The sequence below is a fragment of the Odocoileus virginianus genome, chromosome 1 (genome assembly GCF_023699985.2).
Source record: "Odocoileus virginianus isolate 20LAN1187 ecotype Illinois chromosome 1, Ovbor_1.2, whole genome shotgun sequence".
Lineage (NCBI taxonomy): Eukaryota > Metazoa > Chordata > Mammalia > Artiodactyla > Cervidae > Odocoileus > Odocoileus virginianus.
The window spans coordinates 2,507,569-2,535,564 of NC_069674.1; the positions used below are offsets into that span (position 1 = coordinate 2,507,569).

Sequence of the window (27,996 nt, forward strand, 5' to 3'; positions counted from 1 at the left end):
GTTCCCACCTGACCTCACGGTCAGCAGTCCTTCTGGGCTCTGGACGGGATGGTCAGACATCCCAAGAGGGCAAAGGTGAATGCTCCCAGGCCCCTTGAGGCCTGGCCCTGCACACATCACTCCTTCATTGCTATTGGCCAGCCCAGCAGTGTGGGAAGACGGAAGGACATGAAAATACATCATGTCCATACATGAAAATAAATCTCAGAATGTCTCAGAGCCCGCGAGGGTCTCCTTTCTGGAGTTGACCCACACTCCCCTGTCCTCTGCAAACCCCGAGTGGCTGTGGTCAGGACGGTGGTCTTCTCTTACCTTCCATTGTAACTCCGGCACCAGGTACGGGGCCTGGAAGAGGGTCAGGGTTTTACTATTTCTTGAATGATCAGATGAATGAGACACAATGATGTCCCCAAGTTCACTTAAAACGCAGCTATTTTGCTAATAACGATCCTTAGTGAGGCAAATTATCCCCCCTTTAAACAGGAGCGGGTAGAAGAGTTAGGGCGATTGCGGTGCATCTTCTCGGTGGGATATCACACGCAGCTTTTATAACAGTCACCGCTGAGCAGCAAGTCGAGAATATACTGATGGTAGAGAACTGAAGGAGAAAAGTGGGACAAAGGAGTCACAATCGTGCAATAGCGTCATTCCATCGCTCAAATTCGGATACACCCATCATTCCCCGGCTGATACAGCTGCTCCCGCGGGGGGGATCACCCCCTTCTGGGAGCTGGTGGTCTCTGTCGGCCCGCCTGGCCGTCTCCGGCACTAGGGAGGCCCTGAGGCCCAGCCACGCGCGTCCCGTGACTCTCCCTGCCCCCGCCCATGCCGTCTGCCTTCCTCGCGCTGTGTCTCTGCCCCTGGCACAGCTGAGACGTGGTGCCCGGGGGTGCTGGGGGGCTTAACAGTAGAAGTGCATTTCCTCACGGTTCTGGACACCAGAGGTCTGAAGTCCAGAGATGTCGGCGAGGCCACATTCCCCCAGAAACTTCTGTGGAGGGCCTTTCCCGCCTCTGCCAACATAGAGCGGGGGCTGATGCCTGTCAGCTTGCGGGCGCGTAGCCTCAGCCTCTGCGTCTGCCACCCCGAGGCTCTCTGTCCGTGTCTCCCTCTGGGCGACGGTCTCTGGGTCCCTCCTCTCCTTCCTAGACCCCAGTCACCCTAATGACCTCATCTGAGTTTGACCATCTGTCAAGACCCTGTCTCTAGATAAGGTCACCTCCACCGGGACCGGGGCCAGGCACAAATCCTGCTGGACACAGTTCTGCCCACGACCCTGGGAGAGGGAGGGGAGGAGGAAGGTGGCTGCAAGATGCAGGGCGCCTAAAGCTGAGGCTCGCTCCCAAGCCCAGCCGGCTTCCCGCATGCCTGGCTGGCACTCACACCTCCCCTGGGGGCTCTGGGCTGCCGGGGTCTCCAGCCCTGCAGGACTCCCGGGGGGCTGCGCCCCTCCAGGCCCCAGCTCAGGGTCACTGGTGTGGCTCGTCACTGGCCTCTCAGCTCATTTCCCGCCCACCCCTCATGGAACAGCACCCCCCCCGGCCCCCACACTTCTGGCGTCTTGTGGACAAAACATTCAAGAAAGACTTAAGTGCTGGCCACCACTTCCACTTGCAGGAGACCCAGGGTTCCTTGACGGGCAGGGTGGGGGAGCTGCCCTCTTCAGGACAGCCCCCACCTCGGGGGCCAGGGCTCGTCTCCCCAGAGGGCTGGGGCCCCACTAAGCAGAGACAGGTAGCTTGGTGGTGGGACGCAGGCAGAGCCTGGGCCGCTCCTGGGCTGGGACCCGGGTCTGTGTCTTAGCATCTGCTCAGCTGAATCTGCTCGTCGCCCGTGCTGGTGCACAGAACTGGCTGCTGCAGGCGACTCTGGGGGTTCAGGCGGCCTCACTCACCTCGCTGGCGAGGTGTCTGCAGCCCCACCCCGCACTGCTCATTTCTGTGCCCCTTGGTGAGCAGGCCGCCCTCCAGGCAAACACAAGCGCCCTGAGGGCCTGGCTGGGACTCCTGGGACTCCCCTGCTCCTCGCATCACCCTGCAGACCACAGGTCCTTGAACGCGGGTGACTCCTGAGCCTCTAGGGCGTGTGCCCAGCAGGGTGCGGGAGTGGGGCGTGGGGAGAGGGGTCTGGACCCCTAGGTCACACGTGTTCTCTTGTGGGAGTGGCATCAGCAGAGGGGACCGGCAGGCTGCAGGCTTCCTGGGCACTGTCCCCACCCTCAGGGCTGGGAAGGGGGGTGCCCCCCACCTGCCCTCCGCAGCCCCCAGGGACCATCCTGACGGCCCCGAACACCCGCCGCGTCTCCTCCCCATTTCCAAATCTCACTCCCAGAAAGAGAGAGAGGAGAGGCCAGCAGAGAGGATGAGGCAGACGGAGGGAGGAGACAGGCGGGCCCAGCTGGGGGGAGGGCTCGCCCTCTGGCAGGCAACGTGACCCGCCAACCCCCTCAGGAGGCTCCAGGCCCGCCGCCTGCTCTAATAAACTCGAAACTCCAGTGACTTAAGTGAAGATTTCAGATTAACATTTAAATTAATGCCGGACTAGAAATCTGGAGGCCCAGGTCGCTGATGTGACTGTGTTAACTTGTTCTGTGACCTGGGGCGAAAATGTGAAATGATCTGTTCTGCTCGCTCAGCCCCTTCCCTGCACCGGGGAGGTCAGGACGCAGGCCTGGACGACCTCACGCCCTCCAGGGCTGTCCTGGAAGCCCGGCCTTCCACGTGGGTGGAGCTCACCTCTGCCCCAAGCCACTCTGCTTGACCAGCAAATGTGGCCCCTGGAGGCTGGGACCCCAGGCAGCTGGTGCCACAGAAGAGAAGGCAGGGCCGGGGGCATGGGGACCACGGCGACCCTGCCGTCAACTCCGCTTTCCTCTTCCCGGCCTGTCCTGGCACTCCCCAGACATGGCCTGAGCTGAAAGGAGTAGGACATTAACAGGACCGATAGCCCGGGGATAGGCACGGTGGCTAGGTCCACCCCGTGAGCTCCACAGAGCCTGGAACATCCTAGACCTGCTGGATCCTGGAACATCCTGGAACCCAGTCTGCAGACACAGGGCAGAGAGCCAGGCAGGACTGGGGTCCCAGGAGGGTTGCCAGGTCCAGCTGAGGGGGAGGGGGTGGTGGTCCGCTGAGTGGATGTTGACACTAGGTGGCTTCTAGGTTACCCTCACCCTCTGATGAAGAGAGAGCTAAGTGAGTCAGAGCAAGTGAAGCAGGCACCCCAGGGCAGGCTTGGAAGGCCCAGGCTGTGAACAGGGACCCCGCTGCCCTCCAAGCGGGCAGCTGTAGCAGGAAGGGCTGGTGGCACTGCTGGAGCATGGAGCCCCCTGGTCCCCCGGGCCCTGCTCCGTGGGGCTCCTCAGGCTGGCCTGCCGAGGTCCTCTGGGCAGGGGGGGAGCCACATAGCTCCCTGGAAGCCGCCTCGCAGCCCTGCGGCCACACCAGCCACTGCCCCTTCGCACTGACCGTTCCCTTCCCTGCGGCCGAGTCTGGTTCCCACTCCCTTCCCCTCCTGGAAGCAAGGACTGAAAGGGCATCAGGAGACCCGAGGACATCCTTCCTCACACCTGTCCGTCCCCAGGGATCCCGAGTGGTCCTCAGCTGCAGCGGTCACCCGCGCTTTGTTCCCAGGAGGCCTCCTGGCCGAGATGCCGGGCCATCTGCCAGCTGCAAGGCCGGGGAGGTGTGGCCCCCACCCCGGCTGGTGGGCTCGGCGGGTCAGGGACCCTCCGGAGACCCTTTCCTGGGACCATAATGGACTTGGAAGGGCAGCGGCTAAGGCCCCTCACAGAGCAGGAAGGCTGCCATCCAGGGGGCCGGGAGAGCTGCCCCGAGTGCGCAGGGCGCTGGTCCAGAGCGACAGGAGGGCATCACTGGGTCAAGGGCTTTCAGGAGGGTGCTGGGATGCCTGCTCCAGGGCCAAGTCACAGGCTGGGGATGGAGGAGCAGGCATGCCAGGCTCCTGGCGTCGGGCAACCGCCCGCTGCCCTTCCAGCTCCTGCTGTCTCCTTGGACTGATGGGCTCTTCTTGGAGGCCTGAGAATGGAGAAAGAGCGGGTGCTGCTCAGGGGGCCGGCGCCTCCATAGTAGGTAACCCTAATGATCAAGGATGGCTCACACTGCCCGAGGGTCACCCGGTCAGCAGCTAGGCCGGGTGACCCACGGCCTGACTCTCAATCACAGACCTGCCCGTGTCCGTGTAGACATGCTCTGGGTGGCCTGTGGAGAGGAACTGGGGAACGTCCTCCAGTCTCTCTAAGCCTCACTGTGACACAGGGTCACTCTCCAGGCTCCGAGGAGTGTCGAAAGCGTGGCTCAAGACCCAGCATGGGGCAGGCAGGACGTGTCTGTACTGTCGGCATCGGCGAGACTGTGGTTGGCTCTTGCTGCCACTGACGCAGGCTGAGCCCACGCCATTCCACTCTGGTGTACAGTGGGTTGTTGTTCAGTCACTCAGTTGTGTCTGACTCTCTGCGACGCCATGGACAGCAGCACGCCAGGTCTCCCTGTCCTTCACCATCTCCCGGAGTTTGCTCAAGCTCAAGTCCATTGAGTCGGCGATGCTAACCAGGAAACAGCGCTAAAACCAGGGTCGGCCGTGCCGGCGTTCAGATTTGGGAATTTAAAGGTTATGCTGTTCACCCCTGAAATGCAGTGCTCAAATCAGACAGAAAACGTGTTCACGCCTCGTTTCACACCAGGCAAGGGGCTGTGAGCAGCCCAGGCTTTGCTGGGCTCCTCCGACATCCATGTCAGAACGGGGGCAAAGACAGAATGTTCAAAACCAGCATCCTGTTGAGCAAACGAGGTTGATGCTGGAGGCATCACTTCGTTTACTTTTTCTTGGCGAGAATTCTCAGCTGGGTAGCCCTGCCTGAGAAGAGGGGCAGAATCAGCTATAGAGCTGGGTAGAGGGAGGTCGGTTTCAGAGGTTCCCTGAGATTTTAAACTCAACCAAAGAGTGTCTTTGGGAGCAGGGCCCCGTTTTGGACAAAATGTTTCCTTTGCTGAGGCTCTGTGGGGGTAATGACTGTGACCCAGTGGGGCTTAGGGAACTCTGAAGGACTTGGAGCTGAGGTCTATTCTTTAAAAAAAAAAAAAAACACGTGTGTTTTACATGAAAAAGTAAAATGTATGTGGTTTATGAAAAACACAGGGGCCAAAGGATAAGCAAAGGAAGCCTCAGTCTGGCTGTTTTTGAAAGTTCTGCGTGTCTCAGCCTGTGCAGAAGAAACCGGAGGAGAGGAGCCGTCCCAGCCCCGGGGACCGCAGGCTCGTGACTCTGCAGCTGGACGGGGGCTAGGGGCAGGGGCCCTTCCGGGAGTAACGTGCACGCCTTGCCTTGTTTAGCGTGCAGAGCGCTGATGGACGAAGTGGAATACGACGTCACCAAGGCTCGGCAGGAGAAGACCAAGGTGGGCTCCTTCCGAATGAATCCTGACGGGACGCAGGAGAGGAGAAAGGTAGCGGAAAAGAAATTATGTCCCCGTGTATAATTGCGGGTGTGGGCAATTACCAGCCATTTATCCAAACAGCAGTTGGTCTTAATCTTCTAACCTTTCTCTTGTTCAGGGTATCAGCTCTAAATTGCTTCTGAGTCCTGGGGGACCCAAAGTAATCTTTAAGCTTGAAATTGAAGTCTCTCTCCCAGCACCTAAATTTTGTGTCTCGTCAAGTCGGAAGGCGTTCTGGCACTGTTGTGCATCAGGATAAAAATAGCGCTTCCACGGTTCTTGGGCGAGGCCTGCAGGGGACCCAGAGCGACTGCGGGGGCTGCCTAGGGACCTCAGAGGCTGAGCACCTCCCCCCGGCTCCCCACCCCTGCTGCCACGATCCGCAGAGGATCCTCCTGGGGGTGAGGATGCGAGACCCGTCTCTAAGACAGACCCAGTCACTCATCTGAGTGGAAAGATGGATATGCTTCTTCCATGGATGCCCCCCGGGAGGGCCCCCCACCCCACCCCAGCCCGCCCCGCCCCACCCTGAGTGTCTGATGGCAGGGGTCTGAGGACCCAGGAAGGAGGGGCTAGATGGGGCCAGGGCGAACCTAGGCTCCTGTCTTCTCCCCCCACCCCGCACACAGGTGGTAAGTGCCCAGACGAGTAAGTGATTTCACAGTCATCCTAAGCCAAACAAGGGCTTCCCCGGTGACTCGGTCAGTAAAGAATCTGCCTGCAATGAGGACTGACCTCAGTTCAGTCCCTGGGTCGGAAAGATCCCCTGGAGGAGGGCATGGCAACCCACCATGCCTAGAGAATCTCCATGGACAGAGGAGCCTGATGGGTTACAGTTGATGGGGTCGCAGAGAGTTGGATACGACTGACCGACTGACACACACAAGTGAATCAAGGCTGGAGAAGGTGTTGCACCACGTCACCCAACGCGCTCTGGGCTGACCGGAAGTTGGGTTTGGATTTCCTGTTGGTTTGTCCAGCATGGCCGAGGTGGGCCGTCCGCTTTTTCCACCTCTTTCTGGAGCGTTTGCCCATCAGAGAGCGTGGGAGTGGGCTGGTTAAGGCCCAGCAGGACACTCTGAAGGGAGCCTTTAAGAGATGTGTTGGGTCAGGAGCCACCCCGAGAAGGGCAGGGCCTTCCTTCCCACGTCAACCCTTCTCCCGTAATTTCACCAGGTAATTCACCAGAATGATCAGATAATTCTGATAACTCAGGTGCTTCCCCGGGAAGGACCATGACACTTGCGTCACCATGCACCCACGGCAGCTCCATTCAGGCCAATTCCCCGTGACAAGGTGGCCCCGGCGGCCACAGTGACCTGCAGGGGGGAGCAGCCCTGGCCCCTCCACCGGCCACACCGTCTCCCACCATCCAGCAGGGCAGCGAAGGTGTGTGTGCTGGGGCCAGTGCAGCCTCTGAAGTAAACGGAGGGTCGCTACGGTAAAAGGTTAGGCTGTGGGTTACCTGACCCGCTGCTGGTGCATCTGGGCCCGGACAGAGGAAGGAGCCTTTCTCTAAAGAATGACTGACCCAGGGGACCCGGAAGGTCCCAGAGGAGGTGGCGGGGTGGGGACCTCGGGGAGCTGGCGGCTGATTGTTGAGAACCCCGCCATGCCAGTCTTTCAGTGATTTCCCATCCTGACAGCGACCTGCAGAATAAACCTGCTTTCTGATGACAACATGCAGAGCAGGTCAGCGGTGTCCCAGGGTCCCGTAGAGACAGTGGGCCCCGTGGGGCTGGGCCGGGGCGCACCTGGGCCCTGCACCCTCCAAGCTCTCCCACTGCGACCCTGGGGGTCTTCCCTGGGGTCCGTGCGGAGTGCCCCGAGCTCCCACGTGGACTCACCTCTAGCAGCGACAGGCTTCCTCACACCGCTTGGTTCTGCTCTGAGATGATCTACTTGAAACCACATTTTCAAAGTTACCGCAAACTGTCTGCTGAGCCCCGAGGGCCGCCATTCCGGCGCGTCCATCTCTCGGGCCAGGGTGACCTCAGAGTCCAGGCAACCGTGAGCCCCACCATCCTGGGGCATGCTCAGCGGTCACGGGGAGAGGCCCCCCCAGCTCCAGCCCTTGGCGCTGGAGCCGGATGCTCCGGGCCTGCACGGGGAGGCTCCACGGTGACCGGAGAGGCTGGGCTTCCAGCCACGTGTCCTGGAACCATGTGGCTTTGGGGTCAGGGCTGGCGGTCAGCCTCCTGGCCTCTGGCCAACACGAAGCCAGTGACCGCGACGGCTCCCATACGTCACAGAAGCCAGCAGCCTTTCCTCCCACCCACCCAGGAAACGCTACCCAGCTTCAAAGCCCCGCGGCCATTTTCTCAGCCAGTCGGACTTGAAAGGCAAGGCCTCGTGTGGTGTGAAGTCGGGGCCTCACCCGCCTCCTTGGACGCGGGCCTGGCGGGCCTGCCGGCGGGGCTGGTGTGCAGCCATCTCTCTGTCCTTCTGCCGCAAGCAAGCGCGCAGCCTGTGTGAGCTCAACTTGGTGTTTGAGAAGCGCGCGCACACACACACACAAAACAAGCGTCCGGCGGGACTGGGCCTGTGCTCCACTGAGAGAGGCCTAGACTCAGGGTGCGTCCCGACACGCTGGCCAAGGGTGCAAGACCCACCTTCTGCTCTGTCCTGCTTTCTCGTTTCCTGGTTTGGCCCTGTTTCTCCAAGGACGGGGGGGAAGCCCTGACCGGCGTGCTGTGCCCTCCAAGCTGAGGGTCCGGGGGTGGCGGGGGGGAGACAGGCCTTCGTCGGAGGGAGGGGGGGCGGCCCTGCTGAGAGGCCCGAGCTGGCATTTCCAGCGCGGTGTGTGGACAGTTTACACACAGGTCCATGCAGCCTGCTCGCCCATATCCAGCCTGGCGCCAGGGAGGGCGGCAGCGGAAGGGACGTGGCCAGCTGCTCTGGGTTGGGTCATGTGTGGTGAGTGGGCTGCAGCCGGCCCTGCCCAGCATGCTCCGTCCCCCGTGAAGGTGGGCTCAGAAGATGAGGTGCGCGGGTGGGGGCAGCCCTGAGGGGCCGCGTGTCCCCCAGACGGCAGCTCCTGATGCCGCATCGCTGCCGCAGCCCGAGGACCAGGGTGCCCTGCGCGCCTCCCCTCCACACTCTGCAGAGGCAGCAGTGGGGCCTGTGCAGAAATCCACCGCCTTGTGCTGTTCCCCGACTCTTCCCGCGGGCACCCCAGCTGGGAAGCCTAGCCCCTGGTCCAGGAGCCGGGGGAGCCTGGGAGGCGTGCTCGGGGGCCCCGGGGAGCCTGTGCTCAGGCTGCGCCCGCCCCAGGGGGCAGGCCCGGCTCTGCGGGGTTAGGACCTGCCCTGGCCCCGCCCGCCAGCTGCACCCCGCTTGCTTTGGTTCTGCCGTGCCCTGTGGCCCTGGGCCAGCCTGGCCTTGAGCCCTGCACCCCGCTTTCCTCTCTCAGCTCCGTACACCCGGGGCAGGCCGCCCGCTGGACCACGGACACCAGGACACAACCCTGTGTGGCCACTATAGGATGCTGGGAGGTGGGGACGTCCGGAGGGCCAGCCCTTGGAGGATGCGGTGGGACTCGGGTGGGGTCAGGTCAGGGTTGAAGTCAGGTTTGGGGTTGAGGTGGGAGATCAGTGTTGGGGTGGGAGGTCAGACTTGGGGTGGGAGGTTGGAGTTTGGATGGGAGGTTGGGGTGGGAGGTAGAGGTTGGGGTGGGAGGTCAGGGGTGGGAGGTCAGAGTTGGGGTGGGAGGTTAGAGTTGGGATGGGAGGTCAGTTTTGGGTGGGAGGTCAGTTTGGGGTGGGAGGTCAGGATTGAGGTGGGAGGTCAGGGATGGTGTGGGAGGTCAGGATTGGGGTGGGAGGTCAGAGTTGGGGTGGGAGGTTGGAGTTGGGATGGGAGGTCAGTTTGGGGTGGGAGGTCAGTTGGGGTGGGAGGTCAGGGATGGTGTGGGAGGTCAGGATTGGGGTGGGAGGTCAGAGTTGGGGTGGGAGGTCGGGGTTGGGGTGGGAGGTCAGTTTGGGGTGGGAGGTCAGTTTGGGGTGGGAGGTCAGGGTTGGGGTGGGAGGTCAGGGATGGTGTGGGAGGTCAGGGATGGGTCGGAGGTCAGGGTTGGGGTGGGAGGTCTGGGTTGGGGTGGGAGGTCAGGGTTGGGGTGGGGGAGTTGTGGCAGATGCAGCCTTTCCCGTTTCCCCGGGGGCTCCCACTGACTCCAGGAACCCTGCTCTCTCCTAGAGTTTTCTACAGTGAGCAGAAAGGGGTAGACTGGGGGTGGGGCAGTGCAGGGAAGGGGTCTACTACTCCTGGGTGGGGTACCTCTCAAGAGCGCTGCCCCCGCTCTGGACCATCCCCAGTGGACTTGGGCCCCAGCCACCCCCGGAAGATCCACCTTTACCTTCTGCCCCCACTTCCGCAGACACTGCCCCTGCCCCGCCCATGTTTGGAGAAGGGAGGGGAGGGGGCAATGACCCTCCAGTGAAACCCAGACCCAGGCAGTTACCATGAGGCCCTCTCAGGCAAAGTGCCCCTCTGGTCCCCCTCCCCAGGAGGGCCACCAGGCCACCATCAGCTCCCCACCTGGCGTGGTGGGCCGGGAGACCCTCGGGGAGAGGCCCCATTTTCTCTGAGTGGTAACCAAGCAAGGCCTGGACCAGCGCTTTGCAGACTCAGTGGACAGCGGAGCCTGGGGTGCCCAGCCTGGCTCCGTGCCCCGCACCCGGGCAGGCCTGAAGGGAGGGGCGTGTAGTGCTGAGACGAGGAGAAGTCTCATTTGCTGGAACATCCTCGTGGCAGCATGGAGGCCTGTTTGCCAGCGAGATGAGAGGGTGAGTGTTGGACAGTCACGGGCCAGCTGGAGGGCAGAGGGGAACTCAGTCCCCAGTGACGGTCAGACTGCGGGCCACCCCCCAACCAGCAAGCCGCCAGTCAGCACCCAGGGGTGAAACTGGCGTGGAAACGTGTACGTGAAGTGTCAGAGTGCTTCTTGACAAAGGAAGCTATTGTCTCCTGACGCTTTATGTAAGGAATTGCATTGGAAAAAGTGGGTCACATCCCGAACATTGAGAGCCACGGCCCCAGATGGCCCTTCTCAGCATGGGACCGCAGCCTAAAGGTCTTTCATTCTGGAGGACTATTCGTACCCAAACAATGCCACAGGAATTGCTATTCCCCATGCGGAAACCAACAGAACCTCTCCTCCAGGGGTTACGGCAGAAAGCAGGGCTGGGTCTTGGTGGTCTGCGCTGTCCGTGGACCCAGGGACCAAGGCGCCCTGGGGGCCACGGTTGTCTCCCCAGCCCAGCGGGGGCCCTGGCAGCCTGGCTCCCAGCTCCCAGTAGCCATGGCTCAGAGGTTATGCTCTGGCCCCAGGGCCACCCTGCGCCAGGACGCCTGGTGCGTGTTCAGCCTGCACTGGGGGTGGTGGAGAGGAGGAGTTCTCAGACCTCAGAAGGGAGCACCGTGAGCACAACGTGTGACGGCGGTGAGAGACGATCTGGTCTTCGTCCCCACCCCCGGCATCAGAGCTTGATGGTTTCAAGCTACTCGTTTCAAAAAGGCGGCCCTGGGAAGCGCTCAGCCTCGAACAACAGGCCAACCAGCTAAAGCAGCGTCTCCCGTCCTACACAGGAGATAGTCTGCATGCCGGTGGCCCTGGGGGCGAGTTTGGAGGCCCAGGGACCCCAGGGGTGGCCGAGCCCCTTTCTGCCTTTCCTGTCTGCCGATCTTGGCAGAAAGAGAGCTCGGCCTGGTGGGCGGAGTCTCCTCGTGGCCCCCAGTGAGCCACGCGTCTCCCGGTGTCACGCGTGGACAGCCCTCAGAACAGAAAAACGGAAAAGTGTTGCCTTAGGTTTCTTTTCAACAAGTGGGGAATTTGTCCAAAAGACCCCGACTCCCCAGCCCCAAGACAGTGCGGATGGTGTCTTACAGTCAGGACACCGTGAGGGAGTCCCCGGGAGGTCAGGCCAGCCCTGGGGTGGGGGCTGCTGCCCGAGGAGAGGAGGGGCGACAGAGGCGTCTGGCCACCTGAGGGTCGGGGGGCAGTGGTCTTGTGGCAGGCGGCCACCCGGCAGTCCACACTTCTGCCCTGTGCTGTGAGAGCGAGGGCTCAGAGACAGTGTGGAGACCCTAGTGTGGCGATGGGACTGAAACGGGGTTGGGGGACATTCCTGAGTTCTCTCGAATTTTCCTGCAAGCAATAGAAAGAGATGGTGTGAATGGGTGCAGGGCTGGAAGCTACACTGGCAAGCAGGAGCTGGGAGACTACCCCTATGTTGTTTCATGGACGTTGTCAGCCCGCGGTGTGTGTGTGTTCAGTGGCTAAGTTGTGTCTGACTCTTTGCAACCCCATGGACTGCAGCACGCCAGGCCTCCCTGTCCATCACCACCTCCTGGAGTTTGCTCAAACTCATGTCCATTGAGTTGGTGATGCCATCCAACCATCTCATCCTCTGTCGCCCCCTTCTCCTCCTGCCCTCAATTTTCCCCAGCTTCAGGGTCTTTTCCAATGAGTTGGCTGTTCGCATCAGGTGGCCAAAGAATTGGAACTTAAGCTTCAGTCTTTACAATGAATATTCAGGCAGTGGTTAACACCTTAATCAATGTATTACTTTGACAACTGAAGATAAAATTATGTTCACATGGACCCGTGAATCAGCATGTAAGAAAATCAGAAAGGTGCAGTGCAGTTTTCAAGTACAAAAAAGAAGTGACTACTCAGTGTATACAGATACTCCCCATGAGTGAGCATCTGGTCTTGGGAGATGGGGGCACAGAATATACGCCTTGATGATGATGGGGTCATCCTGGCATTGCTGTGAGGCTTCGTTTTTGTTTTTTTTTTCCTCATCTTTCTAATGTTTTCCCATCATGAACAGATTACTACTGTGTAATTTTTAAAAATTGAGTTTTGGTTGGTTTTTTTTTCCCCTGAGAAATCAAAAGAATTCCATGTCATTTCAGGAGTTCCAGTTCTCAAAAGTAGCCTTGCTCTCAGTAAAGTGGAAGGCACACATAGCTCTCTGCTACACAGAACACGCGGCACAAGCAGGCAGGTGGCCACCCCCGTCTGTGCGGCCTCTGCTCCTGGTTCCTGGTGGCCCACCAGCTCAGCGGTGGGGGGCCGCCCTCCATCCCCGTCCTGTGGAGGTTCGGACAGTCCTGGGAAGGCAGCGCTGGAGTCAGGGGGCTGTCACCTTTGTTTCTGTTGCCGATTCTTCTCTCTAAAGCCGCGGGGCCCCAGGACCCTGTCTCTGAGATGAGCGGGTCTCCTCTCTCAGGCGTCCAGAGGACATGCGCAGAATCTGTGTGTTCAGTCCTCGACAGCCTGGCTGCTTTTCTCCCAGGCTCCCTTTCCCCCCTCTCCCGGAGAAGGACGAGGAGAAGGAGCGGCCTTTCTCGTTTTCCAGACTGTACACTTGGGGTTCGTTGCATCTCTGTCATTCGTTTGGTTGACAGCTTTGACTGTGTGTCATCTTCTTTTTTACCTCTCCTTCTATTCTTTTATTTTTTTAAACAAGTTATACTTGAACTTTTTTCTATTAAGAATCCTTTTTTAAAAACTCTATTTGTTTTTGGCTGCGCTGGGTCTTCGTTGCTACATGCGGGCTTTCTCTAGTCGCAGCCGGCAGGGGCTGCCCTCCGCTGGGGGCTCAGGCTTCTCACCGCGGTGCCTTCTCTTGGTGCAGAGCACAGGCTCGCGGCACACAGGCTTCAGTAGCTGCGGCTCGCAGGCTTTAGTTGCCCCGTGGCACCTTCCCAGACCAGGGTAGAACCCATGTCCCCTGAACTGGCAGGCGGATTCTTACCCACAGAGCCGCCAGAGAAGTTCCTCTTTCACTTTTTTAAAAAGAGAAACCCTCTGGCTCTTGTGCTGATTTGTTGATACGGTGCCAAGGGCGTCTTTCCCGTGTGAATCCAGGGACCGCTCCCACGATGAGAGCTGCCCTCCTGCCCACCGGCGCCGGTGGGTGGGGGAGGCTGCTGCCTGGCTGTTCAGGGACCCAGTCCTCGGGGTCCCCTGCATGTTCCGAGGGAGGGTGGGGAATTCGGGGCAGGGGACTCCTGGGGGAGGTCCAGGGGGCAGGGTGAGAGTGAAACGTCTCCCTTCTGCCCGCACACCCAGCTCTTGTCTCTGGCACCCGTGCTCACCTGATCGGTTTCCAGGGAGCTGGGGTCAGGTGACTATATGGCGGTTCCGCCCCGTGGCCACTGGGGACAGGCTGTGTCGCGGGGGCTCTCTGGTCACCAGGCATCTAGGGTGTCACCCAAGTGAGGGTTCCTCAAACCAACGACCTGCAGCCCTAGCACAGAGCAGCTCAAAGCCTATGATCTCCCCGCACAGTGGGGTCCGTCACCCACCTTGGGCTTGTCGAAGCCCAGCCTCGCTCCACAGACACTGAGGTCCCAGGGGGCCCCAGACAGACACCACTGCAGGTCTGCAACTGGCAGGGTCCCATTTTACATGTGACCCGATCTCAGCGCCTCTAACCGGGTAAGGTCGGCCAGCACAGATCTGCAGACGATCCTTGCACCCATCACATCTCAGCCAGGGTTCTGCTGGGTATAAGAACCCCTGCGGTGATTTTGAACAGAGAGGAATTGAATGCAGGGTTTCTAGGTTTAGATGCTCCCATGCAGCCGCCAGGGGAAGGAGGGCCTGGGGCCCACAGCTAGGGGGCAGAGGGTCCAGGAAGGTTGGCGCTGAGCAGGCGCACTTGTGGCTGCTCCAGCCTTGGGGCCAGGACTCCGGGACGAGGGTGGGAGTTTGGATTCCTCAGCCGTGGGTCAGTGGAGGGCACTGCCTGGCCCCTGCCCAGCTGGTGGACGTCTGGGCCCTGCAAGACTGTTGGTTTCTTCCTCCCCCGGGGCTGACAGGCTGGCGTCCCCTCTGCTCTGCAGACTCCAAGCCAGCCCCTCACCCCTGCCAGAGGCCCCCAGCTGTCTGAGTCACCCTGGACCTGTCCCCGGGGCGGCACTGCCCCTGGCCGGACCCCCAGGTTGGAACCGCCCTGGGTGGCCAAACCCTCTTCCTCTTCAGCCAGAGTCGCCCCCCAAGAGGCCAGGGTGCAAAGGCAAGCAGCAAGTGTGTGCAGGTGTGTGTGACACGTGTGTGCACGGACGTGTGCACACGTGAGCATGCCTGCATGCATGCGTGCGCACCGCATGTGCATGGGTGTGACCGTGTGCACACACGCACGGCACAAGCCCGTGAGGGGGCAGTTGCCCATCTCAGAGCAGAGAGGGGAGACTGGGTCACCCAGCGTGTGCGGCAGTGGCAAGTACCAGGGTGGGCAGGCCTGGCCGGGACCCACTCAGAGGGGAACGCTGAGGGCCCCGAGCGCAGCAAAGACGCAGCTCTGCCCGCGAACCTTGAGCCCTCGGCCCGGGCGCTCGGTGCTCTTCCGGGCAGGGCCACCAGGGGGCCCTTTCCCCCAGGGCTTCCCGTCCAGCCGCGCCTCAACAAGGGTTAACCTCCCCCCACCCCCAAACCGCGGGGATTAAACATTCACGGCGTCCCCGGGGCATGCAGCATAGAGGGGTGACGCAAAATTAAAAGGGAAGGAGATTATTTTTAATCCTCTTGGTAGGTGTTGAAACAATGCAGGGAGGGCCAAGCCGCTGAGTCGCCTGAGACTGAGGCTGGAAGGACAGACGTTGCCGTTGGGAGCAGGTAATTACAGACTGCCTGTTTTTCTTTCCTAAGGAAGAGAATTGCTCTAATCCCATAGAGATTGCTTCTCCGGTCAAAGGTGCTCAGATTTTCACTGCGCCTGACGCTGTTGGCGAGTGGAATTCGGAGTTGAGGTCGACCTCTGCCTCTGGGGGCGGACTGAGGAAGCCAGTGTCCCGTGAGTCCTAAAGGACACCCTGACGCCGTGCGGGTCACTTCGGGCCTTGTTCCAGGAACTCTCTCTTCCCAGCTGTCAGCTGAGTGATCTGAAGCCTCTGCCGCCTGAGCGCGTACTTAAAAACTCAGGAAACAAGCACTCATTCTGCTTTGAGTCTTTTTGCGGATGGCATCAGCTTTCCTTTTTTTTTTAATCCAAATTTTACACTTTTTATTTTGTATTGGGGTATAACTAATTAACAATGTTGTAGTACTTTCAAGCGAACAGCCAAGGGACTCAGCCACACATGTACATGTATCTACTCTCCCCCAAACCTCACAAACTCCTTTTTTCCACCTCTCTCTGACTGATCGGCACGTTCCAGGATTTAATACAGAGCAGTTCCTTTTTATGTACTTATTTTACTGAAGTATAGTTGACATTGTACAGGAGACAGGGATCAAGACCATCCCCGTGGAAAAGAAATGCAAGAAGGCAAAATGGTTGTCTGAGGAGGCCTTACAAACAGCTGTGAAAAGAAGGGAAGCGAAAAGCAAAGGAGAAAAGGAAAGATATTCTCATTTGAATGCAGAGTTCCAAAGAATAGCAAGGAGAGATAAGAAAGCCTTCCTCAGCGATCAATGCAAAGAAATAGAGGAAAAAAACAGAATGGGAAAGACTAGAGATCTCTTCAAGAAAATTAGAGATAGCACGGGAACATTTCATGCAAAGATGGGTTCAACAGAGGACAGAAATGGTATGGACCTAACAGAAGCAGAAGATATTAAGAAGAGGTGGCAAGACTACACGGAAGAACTGTACAAAAAGACCTTCACGACCCAGATAATCAGGATGGTGTGATCACTCACCTAGAGCCAGACATCCTGAAATGTGAAGTCAAGTGGGCCTTAGGAAGCATCACTACGAACAAAGCTAGTGGAGGTGATGGAATTCCAATTGAGCTATTTCAAATCCTGAAAGATGATGCTGTGAAAGTGCTGCACTCAATATGCCAACAAATTGGGAAAACTCAGCAGTGGCCACAGGACTGGAAAAAGTCAGTTTTCATTCCAATCCCAAAGAAAGGCAATGCCAAAGAATGCTCAAACTACCGCACAATTGCACTCATCTCTCACACTAGCAAAGTAATGCTCAAAATTCCCCAAGCCAGGCTTCAGCAATACGTGAACCGTGAACTTCCAGATGTTCAAGCTGGTTTTAGAAAAGGCAGAGGAACCAGAGATCAAATTGCCAACACCCACTGGATCATCGAAAAAGCAAGAGAGTTCCAGAAAAACATCTATTTCTGCTTTATTGACTATGCCAAAGCCTTCGACTGTGTAGATCACAATGAACTGTGGAAAATTCTGAAGGAGATGGGAATACCAGACCACCTGACCTGCCTCTTGAGAAACCTATATGCAGGTCAGGAAGCAACAGTGAGAACTGGACATGGAACAACAGACTGGTTCCAAATAGGAAAAGGAGTATGTCAAGGCTGTATATTGTCACCCTGCTTATTTAACTTATATGCAGAGTACATCATGAGAAATGCTGGGCTGGAGGAAGTATAAGCTGGAATCAAGATTGCTGGGAGAAATATCAACAGCCTCAGATATGTAGATGATACCACCTTTATGGCAGAAAGTGAAGAGGAACTAAAGAGCCTCTTGATGAAAGTGAAAGAGGAGAGTGAAAAAGTTGATTTAAAGCTCAACATTTAGAAAACTAAGATCGTGGCATCTGGTCCCATCACTTCATGGGAAATAGATGGGGAAACAGTGGAAGCAGTGTCAGACTTTATTTTTTTGGGGCTCCAAAATCACTGCAGATGGTGATTGCAGCCATGAAATTAAAAGATGCTTACTCCTTGGAAGGAAAGTTATGACCAACCTAGATAGCATATTAAAAAGCAGAGACATTACCTTGCCAACAAAGGTCCATCTAGTCAAGGCTATAGTTTTTCCAGTGGTCATGTATGGATGTGAGAGTTGGACTGTGAAGAAAGCTGAGTGCCGAAGAATTGATGCTTTTGAACTGTGATGTTGGAGAAGACTCTTGAGAGTCCCTGGACTGCAAGGAGATCCAACCAGTCCATCCTAAAGGAGATCAGTCCTGGGTGTTCACTGGAAGGACTGATGCTGAAGCTGAAACTCCCATATTTTGGCCACCTCTTGCAAAGAGTTGACTCATTGGAAAAGACCTTGATACTGGGAGGGATTGGGGCAGGAGGAGAAGGGGATGACAGAGGATGAGATGGTTGGATGGCATCACCGGCTCGATGGGCATGAGTTTGAGTAAACTCCAGGAGTTGGTGATGGACAGGGAGGCCTGGTGTGCTGCGATTCATGGGGTCGCAAAGAGTCGGACACGACTAAGTGAGTGAACTGAACTGATAGTTGATTCACAATGTTATGTTGATTTCTGTTGTACACCAAAGTGACTGAGTTATGCATACATAGAGGCATTCTTTTTTGTATTCTTTTCCATTACGGTTTATCACAGGACCTTCTTGTTTATCCAACCCGTGTACCCCTGTGTGTGTCTGCTCACCCCAAACTCCCAATCCCGCCCTCTCGCACCCCACCCGCTGGCAACCCCAATCTGTTCTCGAGGTCTGTGAGTCCTTGGCAGTTTGGCCAACTGAAGTCATGTCAAGGTTCTGACTTGCCAGCCCTGGCCTGTTCCTTCCTCCCGCCTTCTGAGCGGTGGATGGAACGGGAGGCTGAGACAGAGAGGCAGAGACACGCGCTGCCCAGGGTTCAGCCCATGTGGGGATGACTGTGGCAGGGTGCAATGCTGGGAGACCTGACTCTGCAGTTATCTGCACGTGGTCACACCAAGTCCAGGTTATCTGTAGGTGGCCACGCCGAGTCCCAGGTTATCTGCAGGTGGTCACACCAAGCCCCAGGTTATCTGTACGTGGTCACACCAAGTCCCAGGTTTTCTGTATGTGGTCACACCGAGTCCCAGGTTATCTGCAGGTGGTCACACCGAGTCCAGGTTATCTGTACGTGGTCACGCCGAGTCCCAGGTTATCTGATATCTGTACGTGGTCACACTGAGTCCCAGGTTATCTGATATCTGTACGTGGTCACACTGAGTCCCAGGTTATCTGTACGTGGTTACACCGAGTCCCAGGTTATCTATTATCTGTAGGTAGTCACACCATGTCCCAGGTTATCTGTATGTGGTCACACCAAGTCCCTGGTTATCTGTACGTGGTTACATCGAGTCCCAGGTTATCTGTAGGTGGTCACACCATGTCCCAGGTTATCTGTACGTGATCACACCATGTCCCAGGTTATCTGTACGTGGTCACACTGTGTCCCAGGTTATCTGTAGGTGGTCACACCATGTCCCAGGTTATCTGTAGGTGGTCACACCAAGTCCCAGGTTATCTGTACGTGATCACACTGTGTCCCAGGTTATCTGTACGTGGTCACACCATGTCCCAGGTTATCTGTAGGTGGTCACACCATGTCCCAGGTTATCTGATATCTGTACATGAGCACACCGAGTCCCAGGTTATCTATTACCTGTAGGTGGTCACACCAAGCCCCAGGTTATCTGTACATGGTTACACCGAGTCCTAGGTTATCTATTATCTGTAGGTGGTCATGCTGAGTCCCAGGTTATCTTTACGTGGTTACACCGAGTCCCAGGTTATCTATTATCTGTAGGTGGTCACGCCGAGTCCCAGGTTATCTATTATCTGTAGGTGGTCACGCCGAGTCCCAGGTTGTCTGCACGTGGTCATGCTGAGTCCCAGGTTGTCTGCACGTGGTCACGCTGAGTCCCAGGTTGTCTGCACGTGGTCACGCTGAGTCCCAGGTTGTCTGTACGTGGTCACGCCGAGTCCCAGGTTGTCTGTAGGTGGTCACACCGAGTCCCAGGTTGTCTGTAGGTGGTCACACCGAGTCCCAGGTTATCTGTACATAGTTACACCGAGTCCCAGGTTATCTATTATCTGTAGGTGGTCATGCCGAGTCCCAGGTTGTCTGTACGTGGTTACGCCGAGTCCCAGGTTGTCTGTACGTGGTCACGCTGAGTCCCAGGTTATCTATTATCTGTAGGTGGTCACGCCGAGTCCCAGGTTGTCTGCACGTGGTTACGCCGAGTCCCAGGTTGTCTGTACGTGGTCACGCTGAGTCCCAGGTTGTCTGTAGGTGGTCACGCCGAGTCCCAGGTTGTCTGTACGTGGTCATGCCGAGTCCCAGGTTGTCTGTACGTGGTTACGCCAAGTCCCAGGTTATCTGTTATCTGTGTGTGGTCACACTGAGTCCCAGGTTGTCTGTACGTGGTCATGCCGAGTCCCAGGTTGTCTGTACTTGGTTACACCAAGTCCCAGGTTATCTATTATCTGTAGGTGACCACGCCGAGTCCCAGGTTGTCTATTATCTGTAGGTGGCCACGCCGAGTCCCCAGTGACCACCCACGCATGATCTGTGTGTGGTTTATTCTTAGCTCCTCTAATGGCATGGACGATCCCCCAGAGATGTCCTGCTGTCTTTAATCTGTATGTCAGCAGGCTTGAATGGATATCCATTGCAGATCTTTTTGGTTTTATTGCGTGGTAAAGAAGAAATTAACGTATTTTGTTTTCTGACTATAGACTGAGGAGGAAATGGATGGTAACATAACATAAAGCCATGGCATAAAAAGGTGTCCTGGTCTCCAAACAGTCAAAGAACCATTTAACAGGACAATGACCCAGAGAAAGAAACAGCCCTCAGGGCCAAGCATGAATTGGCAGGCAGAACAGATGGAACTGTTTTTGTTATAAAGCAGCTATTAGAGAATATCAGGCGAACTTTCAGAACCAATTTTTCTCCCCTTTTCTAAATTTCAACATCATTTTCACTTACAGAGGGTCCTAACAGATGCTGATCTGATTGAAGTAAACTCCTATTTGTGATGTTGAACAGATGTTGACACGCATTCTGCTTTATTTGCTCAAGCTGTCGTTGAGATCCAAGCTGACTTGGGTCTCACACTTTCACACAAGAGTCTCCAGGGAGTTGGGCAATTTACAGTGCATGAGCAGGACTCGTTCTCCCAGGTCTGTCTGATACATCCTGGGACATGCGGGGCTCAGGGCTCAACCCTCCAGGGACCCGACGGGCAGTGTCCCCCTTCCCTGGTGACAGGGCATTTCCCTGGATCTCTGCCCCTCTAGCCACCAGCCACGTGGCCCATCTTGCTTGGATTCCCGGCTGTGTCTGCCTGACAGACTGTGAGGCGCTGAGAGCAGCCAGAGTTCCTGAAGGCTCAGCTGAGGAGTGATTAGGAAACAGACAAATCAGGGACCAGCCCACCTTGGAGTGCGGACAGTGCATCACCAGCCACCACCCTCAACAAGGGGAGCTGGAGTCCCAACGCAGAGGGAGAGGACGAGAGCGGTGGGATGGATCTGCCAATGAAAGCAGGGGCCCCCAGCCATAAGCACGCACACACCGCTGCCTGGCCTTGGGCTCAGCGCGTCCTCGGTCTAAGGCTCAAGGAGACCTCCTGCCATCCAAATGCATCTTTAACCTTCTAAGTGTTATCTGGACCTCCCTAATTCAAATGTCATGGCTAGTCTAATGACGTACATGCTAAGTTCACATGATCTTGAGGGAAAGAAATTCTTTAATTTAGCTTCATATTAAGCAATAATGGCAAGTGAAAGTGAAGTTCGCTCAGTTGTGTCCGATTCTTTGCAGCCCCATGGGCTATACAGTCCATGGAATTCTCCAGGCCAGAATACTGGAGTGGGTAGCCTTTCACTTCTCCACGGGATCATCCCAAGCCAGGGGTCGAACCCAGGTCTCCCACACTGCAGGCAGATTGTTTACCAGCTGAGCCACAAGGGAAGCCCAAGAAGACTGGGGTGGGTAGCCTATCCCTTCTCCGGGGGATCTTCCTGACCCAGGAATTGAACCTGGATCTCCTGCACTGCAGGCAGATTCTTTACCAGCTGAGCTACCAGGGAAGCAGGGGCTAGTGTCCCTCACAAAAGAAGTGCATGCATGCTCAGTCATGTTCAACTCTTTGCACCTCCGTGGACTGTAGCCCGCCAGGCTCCTCTGTCCATGGGATTCTCCAAACAAGAATACTGGAGCAATTTGCCATTTCCTTCTCCAGGGGATCTTCCAGACCCAGGAATTGAACCCACATGTCTTGCATCTCTTCATTGGCAGGCAGCTTCTTTACCACTAGCGCCACATGGGAAGCTCCGATATGGACCCCATTCTTTGAATTTCAATTTAAAAACATAAACGTGAGAAGGCAGAGAAGATTGATTGTCAAGAATTTAGGTCTAGTATGACCCCAATTTTTTTTTTTAAGAGTCTATCTATGATGAGAAGCCTATTCACAAATAAAATGTGAGTGGTCACCCAGTGTGCAGGGCCTGCTGTCCGCAGAGGCCTGGAGGCTGGTGTGCACCTGCTGGCGAGGCAGGGGGGTGGGCCCGGGTTCGGCGGCCGAGGATGCCACCACGTGCTGCCCGGGGTCAGCCCGGACACCACCGCCAGCAAGCCCAGGGGGCCAGACGGCCTGTTTCCCCATCACAGTGACTCAGCAGAGGCTTCCGCTAGGAACCCGGTCTGTGGCTGCGGGTCTCTGCTGGGGGCGACCCGGAGCAACACTGGAGATGTGGCTGGCGGGGAAAGTGGGGGGCCAGGGAGCTACCTGGACTCGCAGGGAGAGGCGGACGCTGCGGGCACAGGACAGCCGCTGCCACAAAGGATTCCGCGGGTCTTCGCTGTCCCCAGCGCGGAGCTTGCGAAGGCCTGTTCAGCAGGAGCCGTCTTCTCCCGTCAGTTAGCCGGTGCTCACTGTTTGTGCGGGATCTCGGCTGCTGCTCGGGCTTCCCGCTCGGGGCGAGCTGGGGCTGCTCTCCAGGTGCGCTGTGCAGGCTTCTCACCGCGGTGGCGTCTCCTGCTGCAGGGCACGGGCGTCAGGGTGCGGGGGCTTCAGGAGCTGTGGCTCCCAGGCCCTAGAGCACAGGCCCAACAGTTGGGGTGCCCCAGCCTAGCTGTGGGAGCTTCCCGGACCAGGGGTCGAACCTGAGTCTCCTGCATAAAGTAGGTGGATGCTTCACCACTGAGCCACCAGGAGAACCCGGGAGTTTTAGTGGCTTAGACTTGGAATTCCAGTGTTTAGAGAAAGCTGGAGCTGTCACTTTACAAAGCATGGCCACCTGGAGTTGCATGGCTCTCTTACGACTGAAACCCCGGCTGCCACGGTTGGACCTCAGCTGTGGTCAGGTCCAGTTTGGAAGGAGTGACACCCCTGCCGAACACACAGGGCAGAAGGTGCATGGAAAAAAATCACACGCGAATCTGGGGATGAGCTCTAGGCTGAATAGCACCCCCCATTCACATCCACATAGAGCCTCAGAATGTGACTTTATTGACAATAGGACCCTAGGAGGTGTCTGTTGTTAATGAGGTCATGCTGGACCAAGACGGGCCCTGATCCGGTGACTGGAGTCCTTACGGGAGGACCAGCAGAACCGGAGATGCTCAGAAGGGAGACGCAGGCAGGACACCTAGGATGGCCAAGGGCACTGAGGCTGGAGCAGGGGGAGGAGGGACTCTGCTCAGAGACACGGTGTACTCCCTCTGTCTCCCAGGCTCGGAGGCCAGTATTCCCGGCTGGGGGCAGTCACCCCCCTGGCAGGTGCAGACTCTGCCTGTAACCGGGTCTCTGACAAAGGAGAGACGCCTGGAGGAAGCAGAGGACTGTGCTTGGAGGGCGGAGGGCTGCAGGGGGCTCGGTGGGCGTGAAGACCACCTCCTCTCCTGCGGGGTTCAGCTCTGGATGCAGAAACTGCCTCAGCTTGCACAGCCTTCTGGGGGCATGGACGGGGGGCTCTGATGCGTGGTTTTCAAGGGCTGGACCCCAACGCCCCTTCTCTCCAGTCCCATGTGATTTCTGCAGTGGGGACAGCCCCTGAGTCCCCCCGTCGAGCTTGACGTGGGACAGAAGGAAAAGTCGGGGCCCTGCTCATGATAAGAGGAGAGGCCGAACGGAAGGGTTGGGGTGGACACAGCACCAATCGAGAGGCTTTAAAATTTATATGAAGAGAGAATATGCTCCCCTGTCCACTGTTGAAGTTCAGTTAAAAAAAATAATTAGGCTCTTTGGGCTGTTCTCACATTCTTCCTCCTGAACTTTCTGGAACATCAGAGGGAAGGAGGCATCTCTGGCCACTCGACTGGTTGGAGTTCAGTCCGTCTGGAGAGCTCTACGGGAAATGTGGGGTGAAGAGTGGCCTCTCATGGTCCAGAGGCCGCTGGACCCACTAATAAGCTCCCCCGTGGGCACTCTCCAGTGTTTCAGGGGAAGAGTCGAGTTCTCGATGCAGGGTCAGGCGATGCTGCCCAGAGGCTGCGTCTCCGGGGGCTCCTGGGGGTGGGGTCTCCCAGACAGTGCGGAGCAGTGGGCTGGGAGCCCCTGATGGGTGTTCAGCGGTTTACAGGTGGTATGGGATGCACTTGTATCTGCTGACTATTTGCGGTTTTCAATTTTTTTTTCTTCATTGAAAAACTTAAATTACAGAAGTAATGTGGTAATTTTAACTTGAGATCCACACCAAAAAGTTTGTCAGTGACCCTTCCACTCTCCCCTGCTGGCTTCCCACCCCCTCAAATAATCCAGGGTGAGGGCACTGCCTTTTTCAGCATCCTCCACGTTCCTCAAACCTGTACAAACATGCACATCCCATATGGATTCATTTTTCTCTTTTTATCATTTAAAGATAATAGTAAAATCATGCTATATATATATCCCCCTGAAGGGTGTGGAAGTGTTAAACCGATTTAAATGTTAAGTTTAAATGCATTTCTCGCCCTGTAGACAGGATGGTTGTCAACCGCCTCCCCCGATTGACATGGCGAACCCTCACCTCCCCCCATTGTGACCGTGTTGAGGTCTTCGAGTAGGGGATTCAGGTTAAGTGAGGTCATAGGGTGGGGCTCAGTTGCATGGGACTGGTGTCCCCGTAAGGACAGACAGAGACGCCAGCCCTCTCTCTGGGCTGCGAGAGGTCACAGAGAGGAGGGGCTGTGGGCCAAGCAGGAGGGGAGTCCTCAGACTCACCCGGGCCCTGGATCTCGGGTGTCCAGCCTCCAGAACTGTGCGAAAACACTTCCACTGTGTAACCCACCCAGCTGGTGGTGGCCCACGCTAAGATACTCACTTAATGAGCGTCCGTCATGGATGGCCTCCAGGTCAGTGGACAGAGACCCAGCCTGGCCGCTGGGACTGTTCTCCTACAAACGCACACACAGGCTGCTTCCAGTCTGTTGCCACTACAGCAACAGTGCAACAAGCCTCCTGATTACGTGTGTGTGTGTGTGCGCGCGCGTTAGTCGCTTAGTCGTGTCTGACTCTTTGCCACCTCATGGACTATGTCCTCCAGGCTCCTCTGTCCATGGGATTCTCCAGGCAAGAATACTGGTGTGGGTTGCCGTTTCCTCCTCCAGGGGATCTTCCCGACCCAGGGATCGAAGCCTGGTCTCCTGCATTGCAGGCGGATTCTTTACCATCTGAGCCCCCCAGGGAAACCTGATTATATATGTGTGGTTCCCATGATTTCTGCAGGACAGACTCTCCACGGGGTAGGGCTCCCAGAGCACGCACGTCTTGACTCGAATCCTTGCCGCCAGCTTTTCTCCCCACAGGTTGTTGCCACATTTTGTGTTCCTGCTGGCCACGCGTGCGAGCTCTTCTGTTTTTGCCAGGACTGGATGATGTCATTGTTTAATTCCTGGTAATATATGAAAAATGGCATTTCACTCCCGTCTTAATTTCCCCTTCACTGGCTCCCAGGATGTTAAGCAGATTTCCTTTGCTTCGAGTTGCTTCTTTGTGACCTTTCCCTGTGTTCTGTGAGGCTGTTTGTCTTGCATGTTATTATTTCCCGGGTGACCGTGCAGGGCGGCTGGCTCCATGCCACCCACGCCTGTTCTTGGTGGCATCTGTCCGAGGCCCTGGCACCTTTGCCCCACACACGGTCTCTTTCCTTGATGCCTTTGGGTGTCTCATCTCGTTCAAGACTGCGTCCCCATCTTTGTATTGATTGTTTTCTGAATTTTCTTCCGATGGTTTGTGCTTTCATGTTCCAACATTGAGTCTATATGGAACTCGGTTTTTGGATGTGGTGTGAGGTGTGGTCCAGCTTTCTTTCCTTCTGGCAAGTCATTTGTGTTAGCACTGTTTATTAAACAAACCACACTCCCCCTCCCTGTTGCATTAGAATGACACTTTGTCAGCTTTTCAAGGATGCATTTGTCAGAAACTGAAATACAGGCATTCCCTCGCAAGATCCGAACATCTGAAGTATTTTTGTAGCTTTTTCAGAGCGTTTGTTAAAGCCCGTGATTCATCCTCGTTACTTGCGTTCTATCGTACCTCTCTGTCCTGAAGGACATGCTTTATCTTAAATGTTCCCTACATGTTCCCTACACCTCATAGCATGATATTTGGCTCACAGTGTGTTCATTCTCAATTTCTGTGAAATAAAAGAGTAACTGTTTGCTTGACAGATATGTCACTTCTCCTTTGGTTCTGTGAGGTGTTTGGGGACTGCTTCCACTATTTTGTGAAGAGCCTGGGAAGATGATAGAATGTCAAGGAAAAAAAGAGTATCCGGGGACTTCCCTGGCGGTCCAGCGGTTAAGACTCCCGGCTTCCACTTCAGGGGACGCAGGTTTAATCCCTGGCCAGGGAACTAAGATCCCACATGTTGCACGATGCTGACAAAGAGTTAAAAAGTGAATAAATAGAAACTTAATAAAAGAGGCTCGCCACCGGTGAGCGTCCTGGGCGTTTGATCTGATGATGTTTTGAGTGTGGTGTCAGGCGTGTGCTGAGCAAGCACAGAGGGGTCTGAAAGGGGCCTGTGACGCCAGCATCTGCGTCTGCAGACCTGGGAGGGCTGCCCTGTGCCCTGAGCCCTGCGAACCCCAGGGCAGCCATGCACATGGCCAGCCCCTGGCCCTGCATCCCCAGCCCCCGCGCCCGCAGGTCCCACGTCCTCTGCCATCCCTGGTGCTGCTGGACTGTATACATGACACGGGCAGAGGCACCGTGGTCCGATTAGGTCAAATACTCCGGCTGAGCGAGAAAACACTGACACTAGCATCTGGGCGTATAGAACAATTCAACGCCACACTATCCTCCGGGAGAGGAGATAAAACAGATGATTCAGTACCCATGGACAGATAAAAATAATAATTATCAGAGGGCAGAAAGTGATGGGAGAGAATTAAAGATTACAGTAGCTTAGCACAGAATTAAGGTTAATTAACCAAACTCTGGCCACGCATGCGTTTCAATTGATCAATACAAACAAAAGGAGTGATACTGACTCATGGTACCGGCTAGTGGCCTGGTGGCTGCTCCCTCTCCCCGGCCTGAGTCCTCCCGGGCCCCTGAAGACCATGGGAATGCCCCCCTCTCCCACTCGGATCCTGGAGGGAAGCTGGGAGTGTGGCTTCCGCAGCGCCTCCGTCCACAGCTCCCCTCCTGCCCCGGGGCATCTGGACTCAGTAGCTCTTCATTTCTGACACTTGTGTCGCAAAGCACCACAGATCGGGCCTCAGGGACAGACTGTCTCCCAGCTCAGGAGGCCAGAAGTCCAAAACCAAGGTGTTGGCAGTAGGTTCTTTCTCGGGGACTCGGGGAGAAATGGATTTCCTGCCTCTCACCGCTGCAGTCCTTGGCATTCCTCGGCTTGGAGATGTGTCCCCCCTGGGTCTCTGCCTCGGTCAGCACGTGGCCTTCCCCTCTCTGGGTGTCTGCGCTGTCCTCCAATTCCCAGCAGGGCATCAGCCACCCTGGATCAGGGCCCACCCGAAGTGAATACGCCCTCATCGTATCTCCTTACCTCTGCAAAGACGCTCCTGCGCTCACAGGTGCCAGGTGTGTGGACGTGCACATATCTTTCCGGAGACAGTTTGACCACTGCAGGCTTAGACTTGGCGACCCCGAGGGCCTCCCAGCCCTGTCTTTCTGATTCCTCCAGGCTGAGTGGGCTTGCCTTCCCACCCTGCCCTTCTGCCGAGGGTCCTCAGGTGACAAGGGTGCCAGAGGGTGGGTGGGGACCCTATGCGGCCCCTCATGTTCGTTCGCAGGCTGCTAAGGCCGAGGGCAGTGGGGTTGGGGCTGGGGCATCCCACCCCACGTAGAGTGGTGGATGGAATCAACGCAAAAGACTTTAGGGGAACAAACCCTGACCCTGACCCCCACGCCCTCAGGAATCTTGGCTCCCTTCCTGGCCTCCGTCTGGGCCTGCAGCTGAGCTCCTTGTACCTCTTGTCTCTGATCTTTGCGTTCATTTGCAGCGTGTGAGACTGTTCTCCTTCTGGCTGGTTCAGACCATTTGGCGAGAATAACTTCACGAGCCTGGAATTAGACGCTGCACAAAAGTCTAAATACATAATGCATTTTGTAATTCTGTCACACTCAAAACAAGCTGTCAAAACTGTCTGGCATGACTTATCCTTAATAAATCCCTCGTCCCGTTAATTGCTCCTTATTCCACTGAATCGGAATTGTTCGACTCCACAATCGGGGAGGGATAAAGGGTTGCATTTGGAGGATTGTGCTGTTTTCCCAGTGCAAGAGGAGCCAGGCCTGGCAGTGGGCGCCGGGCAGCCCTTGGCGAGGGAGCTGGGTGGAACGTAGCACAACTTTGCATCTGCACTTTCAAATGGTTCTCTCCTTGGAAACTCTGGAGGGAAAGCAACGTGCTGATGGTCA

At 56.5% G+C, this 27,996-nt stretch overlaps 1 protein-coding gene across 1 annotated transcript in view; it reads left to right on the plus strand.

The window, feature by feature from the left end:
• Positions 1-27,996, plus strand: part of CNPY1 (canopy FGF signaling regulator 1) — a 61,297-nt gene that overhangs the window by 9,813 nt on the left and 23,488 nt on the right. The window contains exon 2 of the mRNA XM_070449834.1: positions 5,352-5,464. Coding sequence (XP_070305935.1) covers positions 5,352-5,464 — 113 coding nt within the window. The remainder of the gene's footprint in view (positions 1-5,351; positions 5,465-27,996) is intronic.